This window comes from Vulpes vulpes, chromosome 16, assembly GCF_048418805.1.
Source record: "Vulpes vulpes isolate BD-2025 chromosome 16, VulVul3, whole genome shotgun sequence".
Classification (NCBI taxonomy): Eukaryota; Metazoa; Chordata; class Mammalia; order Carnivora; family Canidae; genus Vulpes; species Vulpes vulpes.
Window position 1 is genome coordinate 86,966,969 of NC_132795.1, and position 17,865 is coordinate 86,984,833.

The following is a 17,865-nucleotide window of genomic DNA, read 5'->3' on the forward strand; positions in this document are numbered from 1 at the left end:
CCTGGGCTGAAGGTGGTGCTAAACCGCTGAGCCACCCAGGCTGCCCTCACGTGTTCTTCCTAATGCCAATCACCCAGTTTACCCTGTCCCCCACCCCTCTCCCCTACAAAGACATTGCTCTTTTAAAAGAGGATGTTTGGCATTGATACTCTATGCTATCCTTCAATGTAGATCCACCTGTTTAACTTTTAACAGAAATGCCTCCAAGTTTCTTTGTATGGCCAGTATTCATTTCTACTTTGGTGCTAATGTAGAATTGTTTTTCCTCTTTCCACTTTAAAAATATATTGGGCATTGTGATTAGAATTTGAGAGCAGGGAAATAAAAATATGCTCTTGTCATTATCTTGCCCAGAAGCTTCCAAAGATTTCTTCACCAAACTATGGTCTCTATACACTCTCTCTTGCCTGTTGTCTATCAGTTTATTTTTGTTATGAGTAGGGACTGAATTCCAGGAAATTATTATGTATATTAAAAACTCAAGAGTATCCATAGAGCATGAAATATCCTGTAATAGATTGTCCAGATAGCTTCAGAGGAAGATTTCATGAAGCTAGTAACATTTGCATTTCATAGTTGATTGAGTACCCTTGTGAAATGAACGAGCACTGTCGTGAATGCTTCACACTGTTGATTCACTCCAATATATTGGCATTTGAATGTTCATCACCCCTATCAAATCAATTCAGCATTACTAACTTCACTTCGAGGGAATGGGATTTTTGTAGCCTTCTCCATAACTTGGCAGAAGAGAAGAAAGCTCCATGAGATATAAAAGAGTGTTAGAATTCCTCCATTTTATTAGTGAATTCAAGTAGCATCAGATGAAACCCAACCACATATCTGTGAAAATATGAAACACTAGGTATGGATAGCATTCGGGTATAAAATGAGATTACTGTGTAAAAAACACTATCCTCAAAATAGATTTGTTCTTTTGAACTGAATCATTGGAGAATAATATTGGAAAGAAGAACTTCCAACACTGGTTATGGCTGTTATCCATTAGAATGACTTCATAGATGTGGCTTATAAATATCCTTTTAAACATCCTTGAATTTTTCTCCTATACTCCAGAGATAGCTAAATAAAGCATGGTCTTTCCAGAACAGAGATCAACACAATATATCATCAATTTTATACAAATTTAATCATTAATTTTATACAACTGCTTCCTTGAAGTGGTTCCAATTATGATCGTTTCTTGTCCAGTATAATCCTAAACAAAAACTTAGAATATATGTAACATTGAATTTCATTTTCCACCAAGAAAAGGGAATATATTTGGGATATTAACTTTATTAATATAATATTAAGGGATTTAATTTTATTATTTTGAACCCTTCATATTGAAGAAGAAAATATATACCCTTTTAAACTATAAAGTGCCTATATTCTACTGGATACTTAATTATCTTCCCTTAAAACTAAAAAAAAAAAAAACAAGGGACCCCTGGGTGGCGCAGTGGTTTGGCACCTGCCTTTGGCCCAGGGCGCGATCCTGGAGACCAGGGATCGGATCCCACGTCGGGCTCCCGGTGCATGGAGCCTGCTTCTCCCTCTGCCTGTGTCTCTGCCTCTCTCTCTCACTGTGTGCCTATCATAAATAAATAAAATTAAAAAAAAGTTAAAAAAAAAACAAATGTGATAAGGCAGTGAGTGTAACATTGATTTCATTTTGTAGAGATAACATGCATGGATTTTTCTTTGTTGTAGTAGGTAAAGTATGGTATAAGTCTGAAATAAAATATTAATCTACTCCTATCTTTCCTATTCCACATCCTGAGATAACTCAATGTTATCAGTATCGGGATGGTGTCTATTCTCCACATCCTTTTCTATGTTCATACCAATGAAATTATTAATACAAACTTTATATACATATATATGTGAAAGTATATGTGAAATATGTGAAAATATCTAAGGCGATATAAGAAATAAATGAAATCTACTATAAAATTATTATAATCTGAAGAATATGGCATGGGCTGAGGAATAGACCTTTCACATACACAGCTCTCTATACTCTGGATGGCTAACACACGTGAGCATGTAGGGTTGGTCTCCTGCTTGAGTTGCCAGTGATTCTCCATCGTCTGTAGTAACACTGTCTAGCAGAACTTTCTATGATGGTAGAAATATTCTATAACTTGTTCTGTCCAATAAGGTAGCCTCTAGCTACGTGTGGCCACTGGGCACTTGAAATGTGGCTCATGAAACTAAAGTACTGAATTTTTAATTGTGTTTAATTTCAGTTAATTGAAATGTAAATGGTCACAATGATTTGTGGCTCCAGGACTGGATTGGACAATTTTATAACTTCAAAACCAAACTCCTTGTTAAGCATTTAAGAACCTCCGTCATTTTATCTCAACCTGGGCTCAAAGCTTATAAGGCCTAAGAATAAAAACTGAAGAGGGTTGTGCTGGTAGTACGTGAAAGGCAAGCCCAAAAGCATGGCTGACATCACTCGTGGGTAAACTGTCCTCACCTCGCCTTTGAATACATCATCAACTCTATTCTTATTGAAAGCCCAGCTTCTGCTTAAAAATCATTCAGCTAGTTCCCCTTCCTCTTTTTCAAGCTCATGTTTTTGATTATTGCAGGCATGTTAGTCAGAAAGAAAGAGGATGTAAAGTGTGAATATAGTCTTATGGTTAATTAAGCTTTTATGATGCTTGTATCAGGGGAATGGACAGGGTAGGACTAACATCATTTTGGCTAGCTGTATTAGGTTTTACCATGTTCAATTGTTTGAGAAATAATTTGATACATACTTACCTCCAATTGTTTGGCAGCAGGGCTCTACTAATTAATATCTCTGGAAAAGATTTTATCAAGCCTGTTGACATATTGACAGATGACATTTTAAATTATTTTTTTGTATCCTCGTCTTTCACTTATATGGACAATCAAGACTACAGTTTTGAGACAATAAGTTGAAATGGTCTTAATCGTAGAGAATGCAAAGGACACAGATACTTGGTCTGATTGTATATCTGATAGCGTTGAGATTCCACTTATCTGAATACTATTATTTTCAAAATTTCTATGTCATAACTGCTTAGCTCTTATGCGTGCAAATGGCCTCCTGGATTTTTATAAAACAAAAACTAGCTCTTCTTTGGCAGACAAAATGTTTCCAGTGAAGTGATCTCCTTTTTTTCACATTAAATTACAAAGATTGGATTTTTCTAAATGTTTTGTCTATGCAACATCTTTAACACTTTAATTGATGTGAAATGATCTTGGCCTTGTAAGGTGTGCTCACTGAATGGCTAGGTTTTTCTTTTTGATTTGAACAAGTATAAGCATTTCATAGCACCTGGTTCTTTGAAAAGCAAAACCCAAGCCATACCTACAATGTTGGCACACCGCCAAGAAAGTCCTTTGGTGTGTGTGTGTGTGTTTGTGGTGAATCACTCATAGTCTGTAAGATCTATCAAAATAGCTTTGTTTGAAAGCCTTGTTTTCCCTGTTTTTTTTTTTTTTTCTGATGACTCATACTTCAGTGCTTCATGTCTAGATTCTCTTTTCTTTCTTGTTTCTCATCATGTTCATTCAGAAGACGCTCTTTCACTAGTTCCAAAATTTGTATTTCTATATTCTGTCAGTTTTCATCTTGAAACATACACACAGCAATATGCTCTGAATCATAAAATTCTGCATTAAAACCCAACACTTAAGAAAACCCCACATATTCTCAATACAGGTTTACCTGCACTTCTGTTCCCATTTTTATTTATGACAAATTTATTAACATTTTAAATTCATTGCCACTTGAAACTTTATTTCATCTGTTAGGAAGATTTTGGCTGCAAGAAACATAAAAAAAATCAATGCTAAGAGGCTTAAGCAATAAGGACATTTAACACTTCACAGAAGAATATGAAAAGTACGGTGGCTTCAGTGTCAGTTGAATGAGTGATTCAATGAAAGTCTCAACAAATCAGGTTCTTCCCGTCATTCTCCTCAGCCATTCTTTTCTTTTAAGTCAATTTCACTGAGGCATAATTTACATATCATAAAATTCATTAATCTTAAGTGTACAGTTAGATGAGTTTTTACAGATGTATACTCCTGTAATCATCATTACAATCAAGAAATTAAACATGTCTGTCATTCCAAAAAGTTCTACTAGCCCCTTTGGAATCAATCCACCACTTCAAACCAATTCTTGGGAATTTCAGAGGAATTTTATGATACGTATTCTTTTATGTTTTCTTTCCTTTATACAGTGCTGCGCTTTTGGGATCCATCCAGATTATTGCTTGTGTTAGTAGTTTGTCCCTTTTTATTGCTGAGTGATATTCCATTGTGTAGGAGATATATTATATACCACAATCTGTTTATCCATTTACTTCTGGATGGGAATTTGAGCTGTTTTCAATTTTTGGCTATTACCTAAGAAGCTGCTATAAACATCTACATACAAGTCTTTGTGTAGATATAGGTTTACATTTCTCTTAAATATCTAGGAACATGAATGCTGGGTTGTATGCTAATTATACATTTAATATATTAAGAAACTGACAAATTGCTTTCTGAAGTGACTGTAGCACTTTGGATCCCCATGAGCGAAGAAAGAGAATGTCTGTTTTTTCATATATCTACCAAAACTTGGTATCTTAACAGGGCTTTTTGAAGATCAAATGTTTTTAATTTTGATGAAATTAATTTGTCAAGTTCTTCTTTTAGGCTTTTAGCTTCTTTGGGAACATTCTAATTATATAAACTCAAAGATCACAAAGATTTATCAATTCTAAGACCATAAAGGGTTTCTCCTAGGCCTTCTTCCAAAAGTTTTATAGTTTTAGCTCTTGCATATAGATTTAGGTCCACGATCAATTTTGAGTCAAGTTCTAAATGAGGTGTGAGTTAAGGGTTGAGTTTCTCTTTTCTCCCCCCCACCCTTTTTTTTGGATATGTGAGTAAATATTCTAACCTCACTTGTTGAACATTTTGACATTTGTGGTGTATTAGATTTATAATTTGTACCCCTATGTTCACAAGATGACTGGAGAAATTTTAGACATCACATCAGGAATGATATCCAGAAGAGAACATTTCTTTATATAAGTATCCAGAAAGCTTTTCTTTGCCTCTACCTATATTTCATATATACATACTGTCTAAACCAATCACTGGGAAAGGAATGGTACCATCATGATTCCTTTTATTCATTTAACAGGAATATGGTGTGTTTTCTCTATTTGTATCATAGGGACTGGGAATTATTAGTGACTCAGAGAGTCAAAAATGTTGCCTTCCCATGGAACATACAGTTTACTGAGGAAGACTATTTGTCTATTTTCTGAATAAAGAAGTTACCTGTATAATATGTTGTTGTACAACACTAAGTACTGAGAGGAAAAAAGGAAAGGGGGCTATGAAGTATTTATTGTTGGTAGGTTAGAATTTGAGTTGGGTTGGTGAAACAAAAAGGTCTCCCTGAGTTGTCTTTTGAATAAAGACCTGAAGAAAGTGATAGAGTAAGGCCATAGAGATACTCTGACATTTACAGAATTTGGTAATAGTTGATTTTTGGTCATCATAACTTGGTGGAGAGAGACTGCTAGGGAGGCCAGGGATGCTGCTAAATATCCTATCTACGGGAGACAGACCACCTCTGGACAACCCCCAACACCCAACAAGGAAGCATCTGGTCCAAATGTCAATATTGTCAGGGTTGAAAAACGCTGTTTTAAGTCACAGTAAGGATTGGCTTTTATTGAATAACTTGGAATGACACTAAAGTATTTTTAACGGAGGAAGGATGTAATTTAGGCTTCTAAAAATATCATTTAGCTGTTTGCTGTGAACAGACTGAAGGCATTGAAGGGTAGAAAACAAGACAGCATTTAGAAAGGTACAACAATTATCCAGGAAACACATGATGGTTTGAACCAGGATGGTGGCAGTAGGGGTGATGAGAAATGATGGATTCTGGATGTAATTTGAAGGTTGAGCTAACAGAATTTGCCAAGTACCCCAGACTGAATGTGTGTCCCCCCACATTCCTATGTTGAAACCTAATCCCCAATCTAATGGTGTGAAGAGATAGGGTCCTGGAGGTGATTAGGTCATAACCTTCCTAGCCTTAAGAACCATGAGAAATAAATTTCCGTTGTTTTAGAGCCACCAAGTCTATGGTGTTTTGGTTTAGTAGCCTGAACAGACAAAGACACAACTATATTCTCTATACAAGTATGAAGCCAAGAGCCATGTATGACCCCCTCAGGAGTAACCTAGTGTGGTTGGTGCTGGAGCTGCATCTTCCCAAAGAAATTAACCTGGGAAAGTGGGTAGAAACCTGCATAAATCTGGAATGTGAGAAAAAAAATGCCCATATGGATGTTTGGCTAGGCAACCGATAGCTTCTATTATATATATATGTCTTATGGAAATAGGAATGGACATTATTGGATCACTGAAGGACTACCTTAAAAAATGCAATTATTCTACAGGTAGACTACTGAATTTCTTTATAAAGGCTCCTAAATCCATAGCACCAAGTGCTTTGGAAATGTTTTCTGATGTCCTCTTTCATTTGGTGATAGATGTAGGAAGTCCTAAAACCTTATTCCATCAGAGTCACTCAAGGTCTTTGATTTTTCCTTTCAGTTTGCACCCCAGGTTAATTACTGGCTTCCTACATAGGATGTTGACATATTGTTTAACGATTGTTTTTGGAGCATTTATTTTGTCTACAGTGAAATATTAGAGGCTCGCTAGGAGTCTTTATTATGTGTTAGAAAACCACTTAATTCATTTCTCTCACTTAAGTATCATCACAATTTCATAACTAACAGCCTGCTCGAGGTCCTCTCTGACCAAACTCGACTCGGGCTCTCCAGAACTCCTTTTCAACCGGGGATGGCCTTTGACTCCCATGTTCTCTCTACATTGTCCACTTTTAGTGAGGATCCTGCTAAGTCAGGCCCAAATCTCCCATCTAACCACAACCCTCTGTATCTGAGTTCTCCATCCTCCCCCAGCCCCCAGGTGGGTTCTGATCGCCCTGGCCCGTCTTCAGCAAGAATCCTGTTAGCTCGGGATCCCTGGGTGCTGCAGCGGTTTGGCACCTGCCTTTGGCCCAGGGCGTGATCTTGGAGACCCAGGATCGAGTCCCACGTCGGGCTCCCCGTGTATGGAGCCTGCTTCTTCCTCTGCCTCTCTCTCTGTGACTATCATAAATAAATAAAAATTAAAAAAAAAAAAGAATCCTGTTAGCTCAGTGTAGCCAGACTGCTCCCCTCATCTCTGACATTTCCTCAATAATTTTCCATGCCCTGATCTCCCCCCGACCCCACCCCCACTTGGCCATAAAGTCCCACTTTGTGCTGTCTTCGGCACTGAATGCAGCTTGCTCCTATTGCAACAGTTTGGAATAAAGTTTTCTTTACCATTTTAACAAGTGTCATTACAATATTTTTTTCTTTCGCATCCCTTATAACCTAAATAATAACTATGGGTATTTCCAGTCTGCAAAAAAAAAAAAAAAAAAGCCACCTGAATTTCTGTAAAGTAATTTCGTTGAGTGAAGGTTATCCCACCAGAGGTCTCGAGCCAGTAGCCTGAGAACTGGATCGGTCCGGGCCCCGGGGGTCTCTCCGGGCTTCTGGCCGCAGGGGCCTGGCCCGCGGCACTCGCCGGTGCGTGTCGTTAGGGCTCGCGCACGGGTCTGCAGCCCGAGGCCCGGGGAGCGCGGGACCCGAGTCCTGCACGGATGCACCGCGGGGACCCGACGGCCCAGCCTGCAGCCCCCGGCGGGCCGCCTCGGGGCACCCACGCGGCGCCCTCTCCGCGCAGCCCCCGTCCCCCGGGGCCGGGCGCGGAACATGCGGCTGGGGGCGGGCGCGCGGACGTCAGCCGGGCCCTTCCGAGGGCCGGCGCGGGCGGGACCCGCCTCCCCGCGGGATTGGAGGCCCGCGGCCCCGCCCGGCCCCAGGAGCCCGCCCGCCCCGGTTCCCGGGCCCCGGGCGCCGCGCTCTCCGCCCGCCCCGCAGCCCCGCGAGGAGCCGCCGTCGGAGCGAGCGCCCGACCTCCCGGGCCGTGCAGGCCCCGCTTCCGCGCCCGGTCGCCCGCCGGGTCCTAACTCCCACCGGCCGCCGTCGGAGCGAGCGCCCGACCTCCCGGGCCGTGCAGGCCCCGCTTCCGCGCCTGGTCGCCCGCCGGGTCCTAACTCCCGCCGTCCGCCGTCGGAGCGAGCGCCCGACCTCCCGGGCCGCGCAGGCCCCGCTTCCGCGCCGGGTCGCCCGCCGGGTCCTAACTCCCGCCGCCCGCCGTCGGAGCGAGCGCCCGACCTCCCGGGCCGCGCAGGCCCCGCTTCCGCGCCTGGTCGCCCGCCGGGTCCTAACTCCCGCCGCCCGCCGTCGGAGCGAGCGCCCGACCTCCCGGGCCGCGCAGGCCCCGCTTCCGCGCCTGGTCGCCCGCCGGGTCCTAACTCCCACCGGCCGCCGTCGGAGCGAGCGCCCGACCTCCCGGGCCGCGCAGGCCCCGCTTCCTCGCCTGGTCGCCCGCCGGGTCCTAACTCCCGCCATCCGGCTCCCCCTTCGCCTCTCGGCCGCCCCGAGCTCGGGCCGGGTCCGCCTGTCGCCGGTGCGGAGGGAGCTTGGGGCGGGCGGGAGGGGAGGGAGGGGTTGCAGACGCCGGGGGCTCGCGGGGTTGGGGCTCGGCCGCCTTGGGCCCCGCACGGCCCCGCGCGTGCTCAGGCCTCGGGACACCCGGGAAGGGACCCGACGCGGAGGGGCCGCCGCCGCCCGGGGCCGCGCCCTGGAGGTGCAGTGGAGCGGCCCCTTCCAGCTCCGAGTTCCGATGCCCCCGGGCTGTGCTGTGGCCCCGCTGAAAAGTTGTTCTTTGCAGACTTTAGGTTTTCAGTCCGCAAATATGTATTGGATGTCAGTATGTATAAAGCATCGGGGGGGGGGGGACCCTACCCCCCAACCCCCCCCCCCCCCAAACGCCTTGAGGCCCTGCTGCCCTCGTGGAGGTGAGGTCAGTCCCCTTAGAGCCGCAGCCCGGCTCCCAGACCCTAGGGCCTTGGTTTGAGTGAAGGAGGGAAGCCCCATTAAAGGAACTGAAACTTTGAGAAAATTGGGAAGATCATACAACGAAAACTTTACAGGAACTTCCAGCTCGGTAGCACTCAACCAGCGCTGCTAAAATTTTTTTTTTTTTTTTTTTTTGGAAATTCTTAGAGGATTGCAGTGAACCCTCGCATTTAAATTAGTTTCAGGAAGAGGAGCTCTGTGTGTGTGTGTGTGTGTGTGTGTGTGTGTGTGTGTTTCCCTATGCAGTTTTCTCTTCCAGCCAAAAGTCTTTTCATTGTGAAATTACACAAACCTGTGATTACTTATTATTGATTAATTCCCTAAGGCAGGGCAATTTTCACTTTGGTGAGGATGGGGGAGACACAGGGTATACAGAAACAAGAGTAGAGGGCCGGCCTTGAAGCTGCCTGGTGGCCTGGTGCTCTGAGAAGTCACATGTCCTTGACAATTCCAGGCTCATTTAACAGGTATTTTCCTGAGTACCTCCTCTGTGTGGGTAGTGTGACCTGCTGTGCTTGGTGATGGTCTTTGTTGCCATTGCCCATGCTTTCCTAACCCAAAGCTGTATTCTCTCCTAGTGGCCAAAGACCTCACCTTTGATGCTTAACCTTTCTCAGCGAAAGGAGTATTTGCACGTATATGAAACTTATTTTCTCTTCGTCCTCCGGAATTGCAAACTCATTTCTTAAGGTATGTTTTGCACCGTTAGTAGGTACTCTAGACTCCCCTGAATGAATTTTGGAAATGTTATGTGAAGTTCAAAAGGTTGGTTGGTTGGTTGGTTTTTAGATGCTAGTCTTTTTTAGGCTAGTATTTCGGTATTATAATGTATGTGAAATTCCAGTTTGAATATAATGTGTGGGCTTTCCCAAGTCTGATTGACTTCATAATCCTAACCGGTAGGAACCTGGAAAAGTGCCCCATAGAAGATGTTTTGAGAAATGTATTTTAATTGTACTTTTTTTTTTCTTTCTAATTGCTTATCTCACTCTTTCTGCCAACAGAAGTGATGCCACCAAGAAGAAATGAGAAATACAGACTTCCTGTTCCACTTCCAGAAGGCAAGGTTCTGGATGATACGGAAGGAAAGCAATGGGTGCTGGGCAAAATGATTGGCTCTGGAGGATTTGGATTGGTATATTTAGGTAAAGTATAACTAGAAGTTACTTGGTATTCTTGTATATGTGACTGGAATGTGATTACTTAGTATTTTGAAAATTGAAACTTTGAATTACAATAGAATTCATAAATGCACTTTATTAAGTAAATGAGGCTTGTTAGTGTTTACTAGAATGTCTGGTTTAAGACATCACTGACCCCCTTCGTTGCCGTCCGTGTTTTTTTGAATGAATGAGTCCTAGAAGTCCTTTCAGAGCCTAGTTACAAAGCCCATGAAACAAATGTTAATGTTCTTCTGTTGAGAGTGTGTTTTCCTGGAAACATTGCTTTTTAGCTCAGAAACCAGAACTGTATAAATCCAAACACTGTGAATCTTAATCATTAATATTTAAGGAATACAGGGTTGCGGCCATTTCTTAACTAAGCTTCACTAGAGAATTGAGTCTTAATAACTCAAGGCTTCTGTTGTGTGGAATGAATTAACTTTTGTCCTGTGCATCTAGATGGTACTAGTCATTTGCCATCCTTGATAAATGACAAAATAGACTCTCAAAATTATTTCTTGTGTTCTTTGGTACAGATAAGGAGCTCTAATTGAGTGTATTTTTATACTAGATTTGAAAGTTTTTAAATTACATTGAATTTAAAAGGATCTTTCAGGGCTACCTTAAATCTGTAGTTTAACGATCAGAACTATCCATTACATGACTGGATTTAATGAATAAAATAAGATAAATATTAGTGATTTAAAAAAATTACCCTCAAGGATAAATTCTCCTAAATGGATTGACTCATTACATTTGTTCTTATAGGAGTTTAAGAAGCTGGGAAAAGACCTCCATTGGGGGAATCTTGAATTCCTTATTAAACATTTGAGACAATAGGGAAAGAAAGAGTTTCCCTACTCTTCTAGGTTTGAGAGCTGGGTTTATGAAAGAAACTGACAATAGGAGAAAAGGTATACATATTTACTAATCTTTAATGTTATGTGCACACAGATATCACAGGAAAAAAGTGAATATCCCAAAAAGCAGTGAGATGTGAGAACTTATACACATAGGGAGTATTGTCTTGGAGAAGGAGAGGGAATGGAGACCACTTAAAGGGCAGTAAATGATCTTTAGGAAAGATGAATGGGCCTTTAGGAGAATAGATGGGGGATATGATAGTTTGTGACAAAGTTTGGCAACTTCTAATCTCTTGTGATAAGAATTAGTTTTTTCCGGTTGATGAAACTTCCCTGAAGGGAATTTATAACAGTTGAGTCTTTTTTGGAGAATCTGTCTTTATGCAAATAAAGGGATTTTGGAGAAAGCCTCTCCCTGCATTTGTTCCTTTTCAGGTGCTCTCAGCCCAAGATAATCCTTAATGCTGAAGCGGCATATTTTAGAAATTAGGCATATTTCACCACCCTTCACCAACATGTTTCATAGATCACAATGGATAAAGCTCCTTTTCTGAGAAAGTTGTCATTTTGAGCGAATGAATGAAATTCAGTAAAAAAATAATTCATTATTAATCATCTCAGTGTCTAATCAAATTGGAAAGGTAAGACCAACACACACAAAAATGTATGGATTAGAGAACAGTTTTTTCATCGAAAGAGTTTGAACTTGGGTGTCTGGGTGGCTCAGTTAAGCATCTGCCTTTGGCTCAAGACATGATCTCAGTGTCCTGGGATTGAGCCCCACATTGGGCTTCCAGGGAGCTGGCTTCTCCCTCTCCCTCTTATCTGTTGCTCCCCCTGCGTGCTCTCTCTCTCTCTCTCTCTCTTTCTCTCTCTCTGTCAAATAAAGTATTTTAAAAGATTCAAAAAAAGTTTGAACTTGCTTGAAAAGTGCTATAATGAGAGTGACAAGCAGCACTGTTCAATAGAAATGTAATGCAAGCCACTTATGTAATTTAAATTTTTCTAAGAGCCACATTAAAAAAAGTAAAAAGGTGAAATTTATTTCAGTGATATATATTATTTAATCCATTATACCTAAAATGTTATTATTCCAACATGTTATCAATATTTTTTTTAAAAAGGAATTGTTTTTAGTTACAGTCTTTAGAATCCAGAATGTATCTAGTCCCATTTTAAGAGCTAAATCTCTTTGTATAGCTAGTGGCTACCATATTGGAGTATAGGTAAATACTCTAAGAGTATACTTAGAGTCCACAGAGAGTAGAATTCCCCATAAAATAAGTATTGACTGAGACTTTGAATTAGTGAATTCTCTTGTATAGCAAACAGCTAAGACCTCTAGTAGATAGTCTTGACTCAAAGCCAGGGATAAGGAGTTGAATAAATTTTTGTTGTTTCTGAGCTATAGCTTTGGATCCCATAGCTTATTAGTTATACTTTTAGATTTCTAATATTTGAATTATTTGAATAATGTCAAAGAAATACGGAAAAGCATTGATTGTAATGATCTTATCCATTTTTTTAAATGTAAATATATGAAATGTTAATGTGTATTTAAATTTAAGTGCATTTTAAAAATTAAGTGTAGGTCTATACACACACACACACATATATATTCACTACTTGTGTGGTTCTTGTTTTGAAAAAGAAATTTGCTCAGGCATGTGATTTATTTGTCCCTGTTTTGAAAAGGTCTGTGCTTCTTTAGGTCTAAGTATGTGTCAGTTATTTTTTACTTATTTTTTCTCATTATCAAAATATTTATTTTACAGTTTTTTTTAAAGATTTATTAATTTATTTTAGAGAAGATAGCATGAGCATGAGCAGGAGGGGTAGAGGGAGAGGGAGAGAGAATCTCAGGCAGACTCCACACTGAGTGTGGAGCCTGACATGGGCTGGATCTCACAACCCTATGATGACAACCTGAGTGGAAACTAAGAGCCTTACACTTAACCAACTTTGCCACCCAGATGCCCCTATTTTATTATTTTTAAGATTCCATATATTATGCTGTATCCTCTACTATCTGAATGTTAGAACCTGGATCCTGGGAGTATTAGCAAGTGCACACCACTGGGGAAACATTTTGAAGAAATATTTAGCTATTTTGAGGAAGAGGCTCCATACTTCAGAATGCCTAATAAAGTTGTGTATATCAAATGTCGTCATTGTTCCATCCAGACTGGCACTTGTGTATCATAGGATCAGCTCTTTAATGAGATGCCATCAGCAATCTCCTCATTTAACTTAGTTTTTATAGATGTATTTTCAAAGCCATCTAAGCAAATTGATATGAAATTATATATTTTTGCACTTTACCATGTTTCTTATATATAAGTGAAGAAATTGAGGATTTCCCTAACAACACCTATGTGTCCAGCTACCTTCTTTCCAGGTGTTCTTCTTTCCAAATAGAGTTTCAGCAGACATTCCCTCGGAGTTTGTTGCCTGAGGCTGACAAGAAACTAGCCCATGTGTCTGTGTCTAACTCATTGTGCGTGTCCAGTTGTCCTTTAGCTTTGAGATCAGTAGCCAAGGCCTTTCAGTAATCATCAGTTGAGAGTGAAGGGGAAGAGACAGAGAATTTTGGTATTTACTCTTGACTTGGAGAAATAATGTGCCTCTAGCATTAATAGAAATAGTTATAAGAGGGAAAAAGAAAAGTCTGAATACAAGAACATAGTCAGGGTTCTTCTTTGTATCTGAAAAGAAGGAGGGCAGAGGAAAAAAGGAAGCTGGTTCAAGGGGTGGGAATATTTGCTCTCATTTTAGTATCAAATAATTGTAAAACTTTCTAAAATTCCAGGGAAAGAGAGAGAACTCAGAATCTGAATTCTGTTTTACTGCTAGGTACAACACAGAAGCAAGCAAACGAAGGGAGAATTGAATAAATGAGGGTATGGGTTTTGGTGTTAGGCAAATCTGGATTGAATCCTGACCCAGGACATTTAGAAACTGAATGACTTGTTCCTATTCTGTATGACTGAGATACTAATAATTGTGGGAATTAAATGAAGTAATGTTTTTAAAGAACTTGGAGCTTAATAGGCACTTAAATGTAATTAATTAATTTATTTAGAAACTCCTATGCTCCTTGATCAGCTGAATCCCAGGTTCAGTGTCTGGTGCCACAGGGGATTAGGATGTTGCAAAGACATCCATTGGAGGGATTTTCCATTTATCCTGCTCTACGTAGATTGTGATAAATTTAGCTGCCGATGTCATAAAACTAAGAATATAGAGAATGCCATTGAAAGACTATGACATTTTACTTACTGATCTAAATATTTTTACCAGTAAAATTTATGATAGTAGCCATGATGACATAGTAACAATTTCTTATTTGAGTTGTATCTCATGTACTTCAGATATGGAACATACTGGGTTTCAGAAATTCGTCAAAAAAAATCCACAAAAAAAGTTATAAATAATAAAGTTAAATTCAATTCCTTTGAAGGCTTATATGAGTAAAAACAGAAATGATTTTCTGTAGAAGTTTTAGTTTTTTGATGTCAGTCATAGCCAGATGACCATTTAGCTTCTTTGGAGTATCAAGCACAGAGTAGATGCTAACAGTCATTTGCCTGAGAGATTGAGAGTGAGGTTAGGATATTCAACCTACACAAGCCAGTTGTCTTTATTCCCTTCCATAATTACAGATGTAACCCCTAATTCCGGCTTGTAATTTTGTAGAGGTACAATCTTAGTCAAGAGAAAAACTGAGACAATTATCATGACATCTTCTGTGTATGCTTTATTGCCATAAATCAATGGCATTCTTTTTTTTTAAAAAAATAACACATTAAAACTAAAATTAAACTCTTAAGATTAAATCTCTTATCCATGGATAAATGTGTAGACTTCATCTGGGTGATGGTCTAACATGTTTTGGGTTGTGTTTTCAGATTAGCCTATTTTGCTTTGAGACATAGAAGAAATCTTTTTTGGAGGGAAATGAGAAACAGGTAGCCTAAGTAGGATCTTTAGATATTACCAAAGTTTAACTCACTTATTGACAAAGAAACAGACTTTGATTTTTGAAGAAATAGAAAAGACTATTTATGCATATATAGTCTTTACTTACTTTACTTTTTTGCCCACAATAATGGATTCCTTGTTAAGTTATGTAGAATAATGTTCAGAAGAACCCAAGGATAATGCAACTAGAGTGGAATTATTGGAACACTTATTGCTTTATTTTACATACATAGCTATTTTTATTTTGACAATGTCTTATAGAATAGGCTTTGGAATAAGCAATTAGTTTTATCTGATGCTATGCAACATTATGGTGCCATGAAGATTGTAACTAGAAAATTTTGCAAACCATACCATGAGGGTGAAAAGAAGAAGAAAATAAACATGAAATAGGGGAAACTTGTACTAGAAACTCTAGTGTGTATGATAAAGTAGTTCCCGGGTGAAGGTGAGGAAAGAGAGAACTCCCAGGAAGGAATCACTTGGGATTTTGTAAATTTAATGTGCTTGTTAGATTTATTCACAAGAAATAAAAGTCTGTAGGAGATGTGTTTTCATTTTGTATTTTGCTGTCCAGAGGCTATTAATTTTGAGTTTTTAGAGAAAGAGGCGTATGCACGTGCCTATCAGTTAGGAGATCTAAATATTTACAGAAGGGTTCTTTGCTTAAAAAAAGATAGTTCTTCTAAGGCTTAGCTTTTCCTTGTCTTTTTCATTTTGTTAAGTGTCTGATCTTCTTTTTAACATATATTATGGTTCTTCATTTTCAACGTTTTTACTGTCAAAGTCTCTTGCCTTCAGGGAGGACTTACAAACTGCTGTATTCCTCCTTGATTTATATATTATGTTTCTTCTACTGCACCTATTACTATCTTGTGACTGTTTATAGTGGTCAAGGTTTTAAAATTTGAAACCTATTGCTATAGGGAAATTTCTTCTTCATGAAATGAACTCACCTCTGTTGCCATACAATAAAAGATTTCTCAGCTTTTGAGAGCTTCTGGCTTCCTTATGAAATATGGATAGACTTTGCTTCTGAAATGTTTTGGGTTTTTTTTCTTTCGATATGGGAGAAGAAGAATAAATAGTAGATATGGTCTTTCTAAAAAGTGCTTACATACTTGGTTTTGCGATTAGTGCTTCTTCAGAATGTTTGTCCCTTATAACTCCAATAGATGGACTGAGTACACTATACGATATTCTACATGAAAGAGTATTTTAGGAGAAAAGGCAGAAAACTCAGCAATTATTTCAAGACAACTGTCAGAGATTTCCACCATTCCTTTTAAAAGGATGGACTTCAATTTGTTAGACTTTTCTTTAGTGTCTCCAATCAAGTAATACTTGAGGAAAATGCTTCTGTAGAAAGACATCCATTGAAGGCCAGAAACATCTACAGATGCAATGTGATCCCAAGCAATGAAGCATGTGGCCCTTCATTGGCATTATATGATAACAGGAGGATCTTCTGGCAGAAGAGCTGACTTTTGCTGCGTTCTGCATGCTGCCCCTCCAAACCCATCTTTGATTGGCACCTATGCCCTATTGAAACTGGCATCACACCTTCTGAATGGGCACAGTGCCAGGCTAGCAGATGGGTATGGGCAAAAGCATGCCAGAAACCCAGTATGTGCATCAAGTTTAAGTATTAGGGGCCCAAACTCTCATCCAGGGATATAAAAACTGCAGTCTGTTGAGAGCTTTTTGTGCTTAAGGTTAAAGGACATGCCATTTCTACTCCAGCTCAGAGGTTGATTAATTTTGAAAGTCAAACAGGAGCTCCCGTGGCTGTGTCAGGCAAAATTCTATCTTTGGTGAATGAGAATTACTACTTCATGTAGGGAAGAGAAAGTATTGTAATGAAGTTTCCAATGAGAGTTTCTCTCCTGCAAGTGCCTCCAGCACTTAAGCAGCATGCATTCAGTGGAGATGAATATTTCTATTCTCCAGCAGAGCCAGGTGCAATCAAAGCCAGATCTTCAACCTGCTGCAGTAAAGAACCCTAAATTTAGAAAGGGCAGGCAAAGTTTGGAAGAACTCCTTGGTGGCAGCTCTCACCATGAGCTGATGAAGCTTCACGAAAGTGTATAAAAGAGATGAAGGAAAGAGTCCAAACAAAAAACCCTTCAGAACACTTCAGCCTGAAAACTGAAAGACCTTTAGCAAACCAAAGGAAAAAGTTTAGCCCTTTATCTTCCATGCAGAAATTCTTCTGAATTTTATATCAATAAAAACTTAGTTTACCAAAATGTTAGAATCAACTTAATGCATAAGTAACAAAGTTTTCTATTCTAACATTTATTTCATTGCATGTCTATCATGTATATAAACTTCACTTCTTGAATAATGGATTTTGCATAAAATTGAGTTCTAAATATCATATTCCTTATGATCGTCTCACACCAACTACAGAACTGGGCAAAAAAATGGGGGGGGGGCATCATTCCTTGTGATCACTTTAATCATATCCCCTACATGCTCTTAAATTTACAGAAATGCCTATAAGGCCAGCTGTGGCCAAGAGAAGCTTTTCCTAATCGCCTTATAGCCATTGCTTTTTCTTTTCCACTGTGTAAACTTTATCTATGGAACAGATTCCATGAGACCGTTGTGAATACTTCAACGTATTCAAAACATATAACTGCCACAAATTAAACTACTAAAACTAAAGCTGGTGCATTGTAACTGCCAAGTAAAGCTGGCACGTCCCTCTGTCAGACTGCGGGAGAGTATGCCATACAGTCCTCAGAAAACACAATTCATCCAGAAGCACTCTTGTCACTTGCTCTGATATTAAAACAGAGA

At 39.9% G+C, this 17,865-nt stretch overlaps 2 protein-coding genes across 8 annotated transcripts in view; one reads left to right on the forward strand and one right to left on the reverse strand.

Moving 5' to 3' along the window:
• Positions 1–3,713: 3,713 nt before the first annotated feature.
• LOC112915266 (uncharacterized) lies at positions 3,714–9,591 on the reverse strand. The gene is made up of 3 exons (XM_072741610.1): positions 9,537–9,591; positions 7,513–8,709; positions 3,714–7,187 (listed from the first exon to the last, which is right to left on the reverse strand). The coding sequence occupies exons 1-3, from the start codon at positions 9,589–9,591 to the stop codon at positions 7,048–7,050; spliced, it is 1,392 nt and encodes a 463-aa protein (XP_072597711.1). The 3' UTR covers positions 3,714–7,047.
• The window catches only part of VRK2 (VRK serine/threonine kinase 2), a 111,730-nt gene continuing 102,446 nt past the window's right edge, over positions 8,582–17,865 (forward strand). For 4 of the 7 annotated variants that reach the window (XR_011997935.1, XM_072742106.1, XM_072742105.1 and 1 more), the window contains exons 1-3: positions 8,582–8,601; positions 9,632–9,743; positions 10,058–10,198. Coding sequence is in view for 6 of the 7 variants with exons in the window: in XM_072742106.1 (XP_072598207.1) it covers positions 10,063–10,198 (136 nt within the window). In the remaining variant the exon portion in view is untranslated. Of the gene's footprint in view, positions 8,602–9,502; positions 9,521–9,631; positions 9,744–10,057; positions 10,199–17,865 lie in introns of those variants that run through there. The other 3 variants (XM_072742103.1, XM_025992680.2, XM_072742104.1) reach the window with 3 other exon arrangements.

Excerpts from the sequence above, each read along its gene's own strand:
- LOC112915266 (XM_072741610.1), bottom strand. The coding sequence starts at position 9,591 with ATGGCAACAAAGACCATCACCAAGCACAGCAGGTCACACTACCCACAC. Across the intron at positions 8,710-9,536 it reads ACACTACCCACACAGAGGAG|CACGCGCGGGGCCGTGCGGG; the intron begins GTACTCAGGAAA and ends CCGAGGCCTGAG. Across the intron at positions 7,188-7,512 it reads ATTACTTTACAGAAATTCAG|TCACAGAGAGAGAGGCAGAG; the intron begins GTGGCTTTTTTT and ends TATTTATGATAG.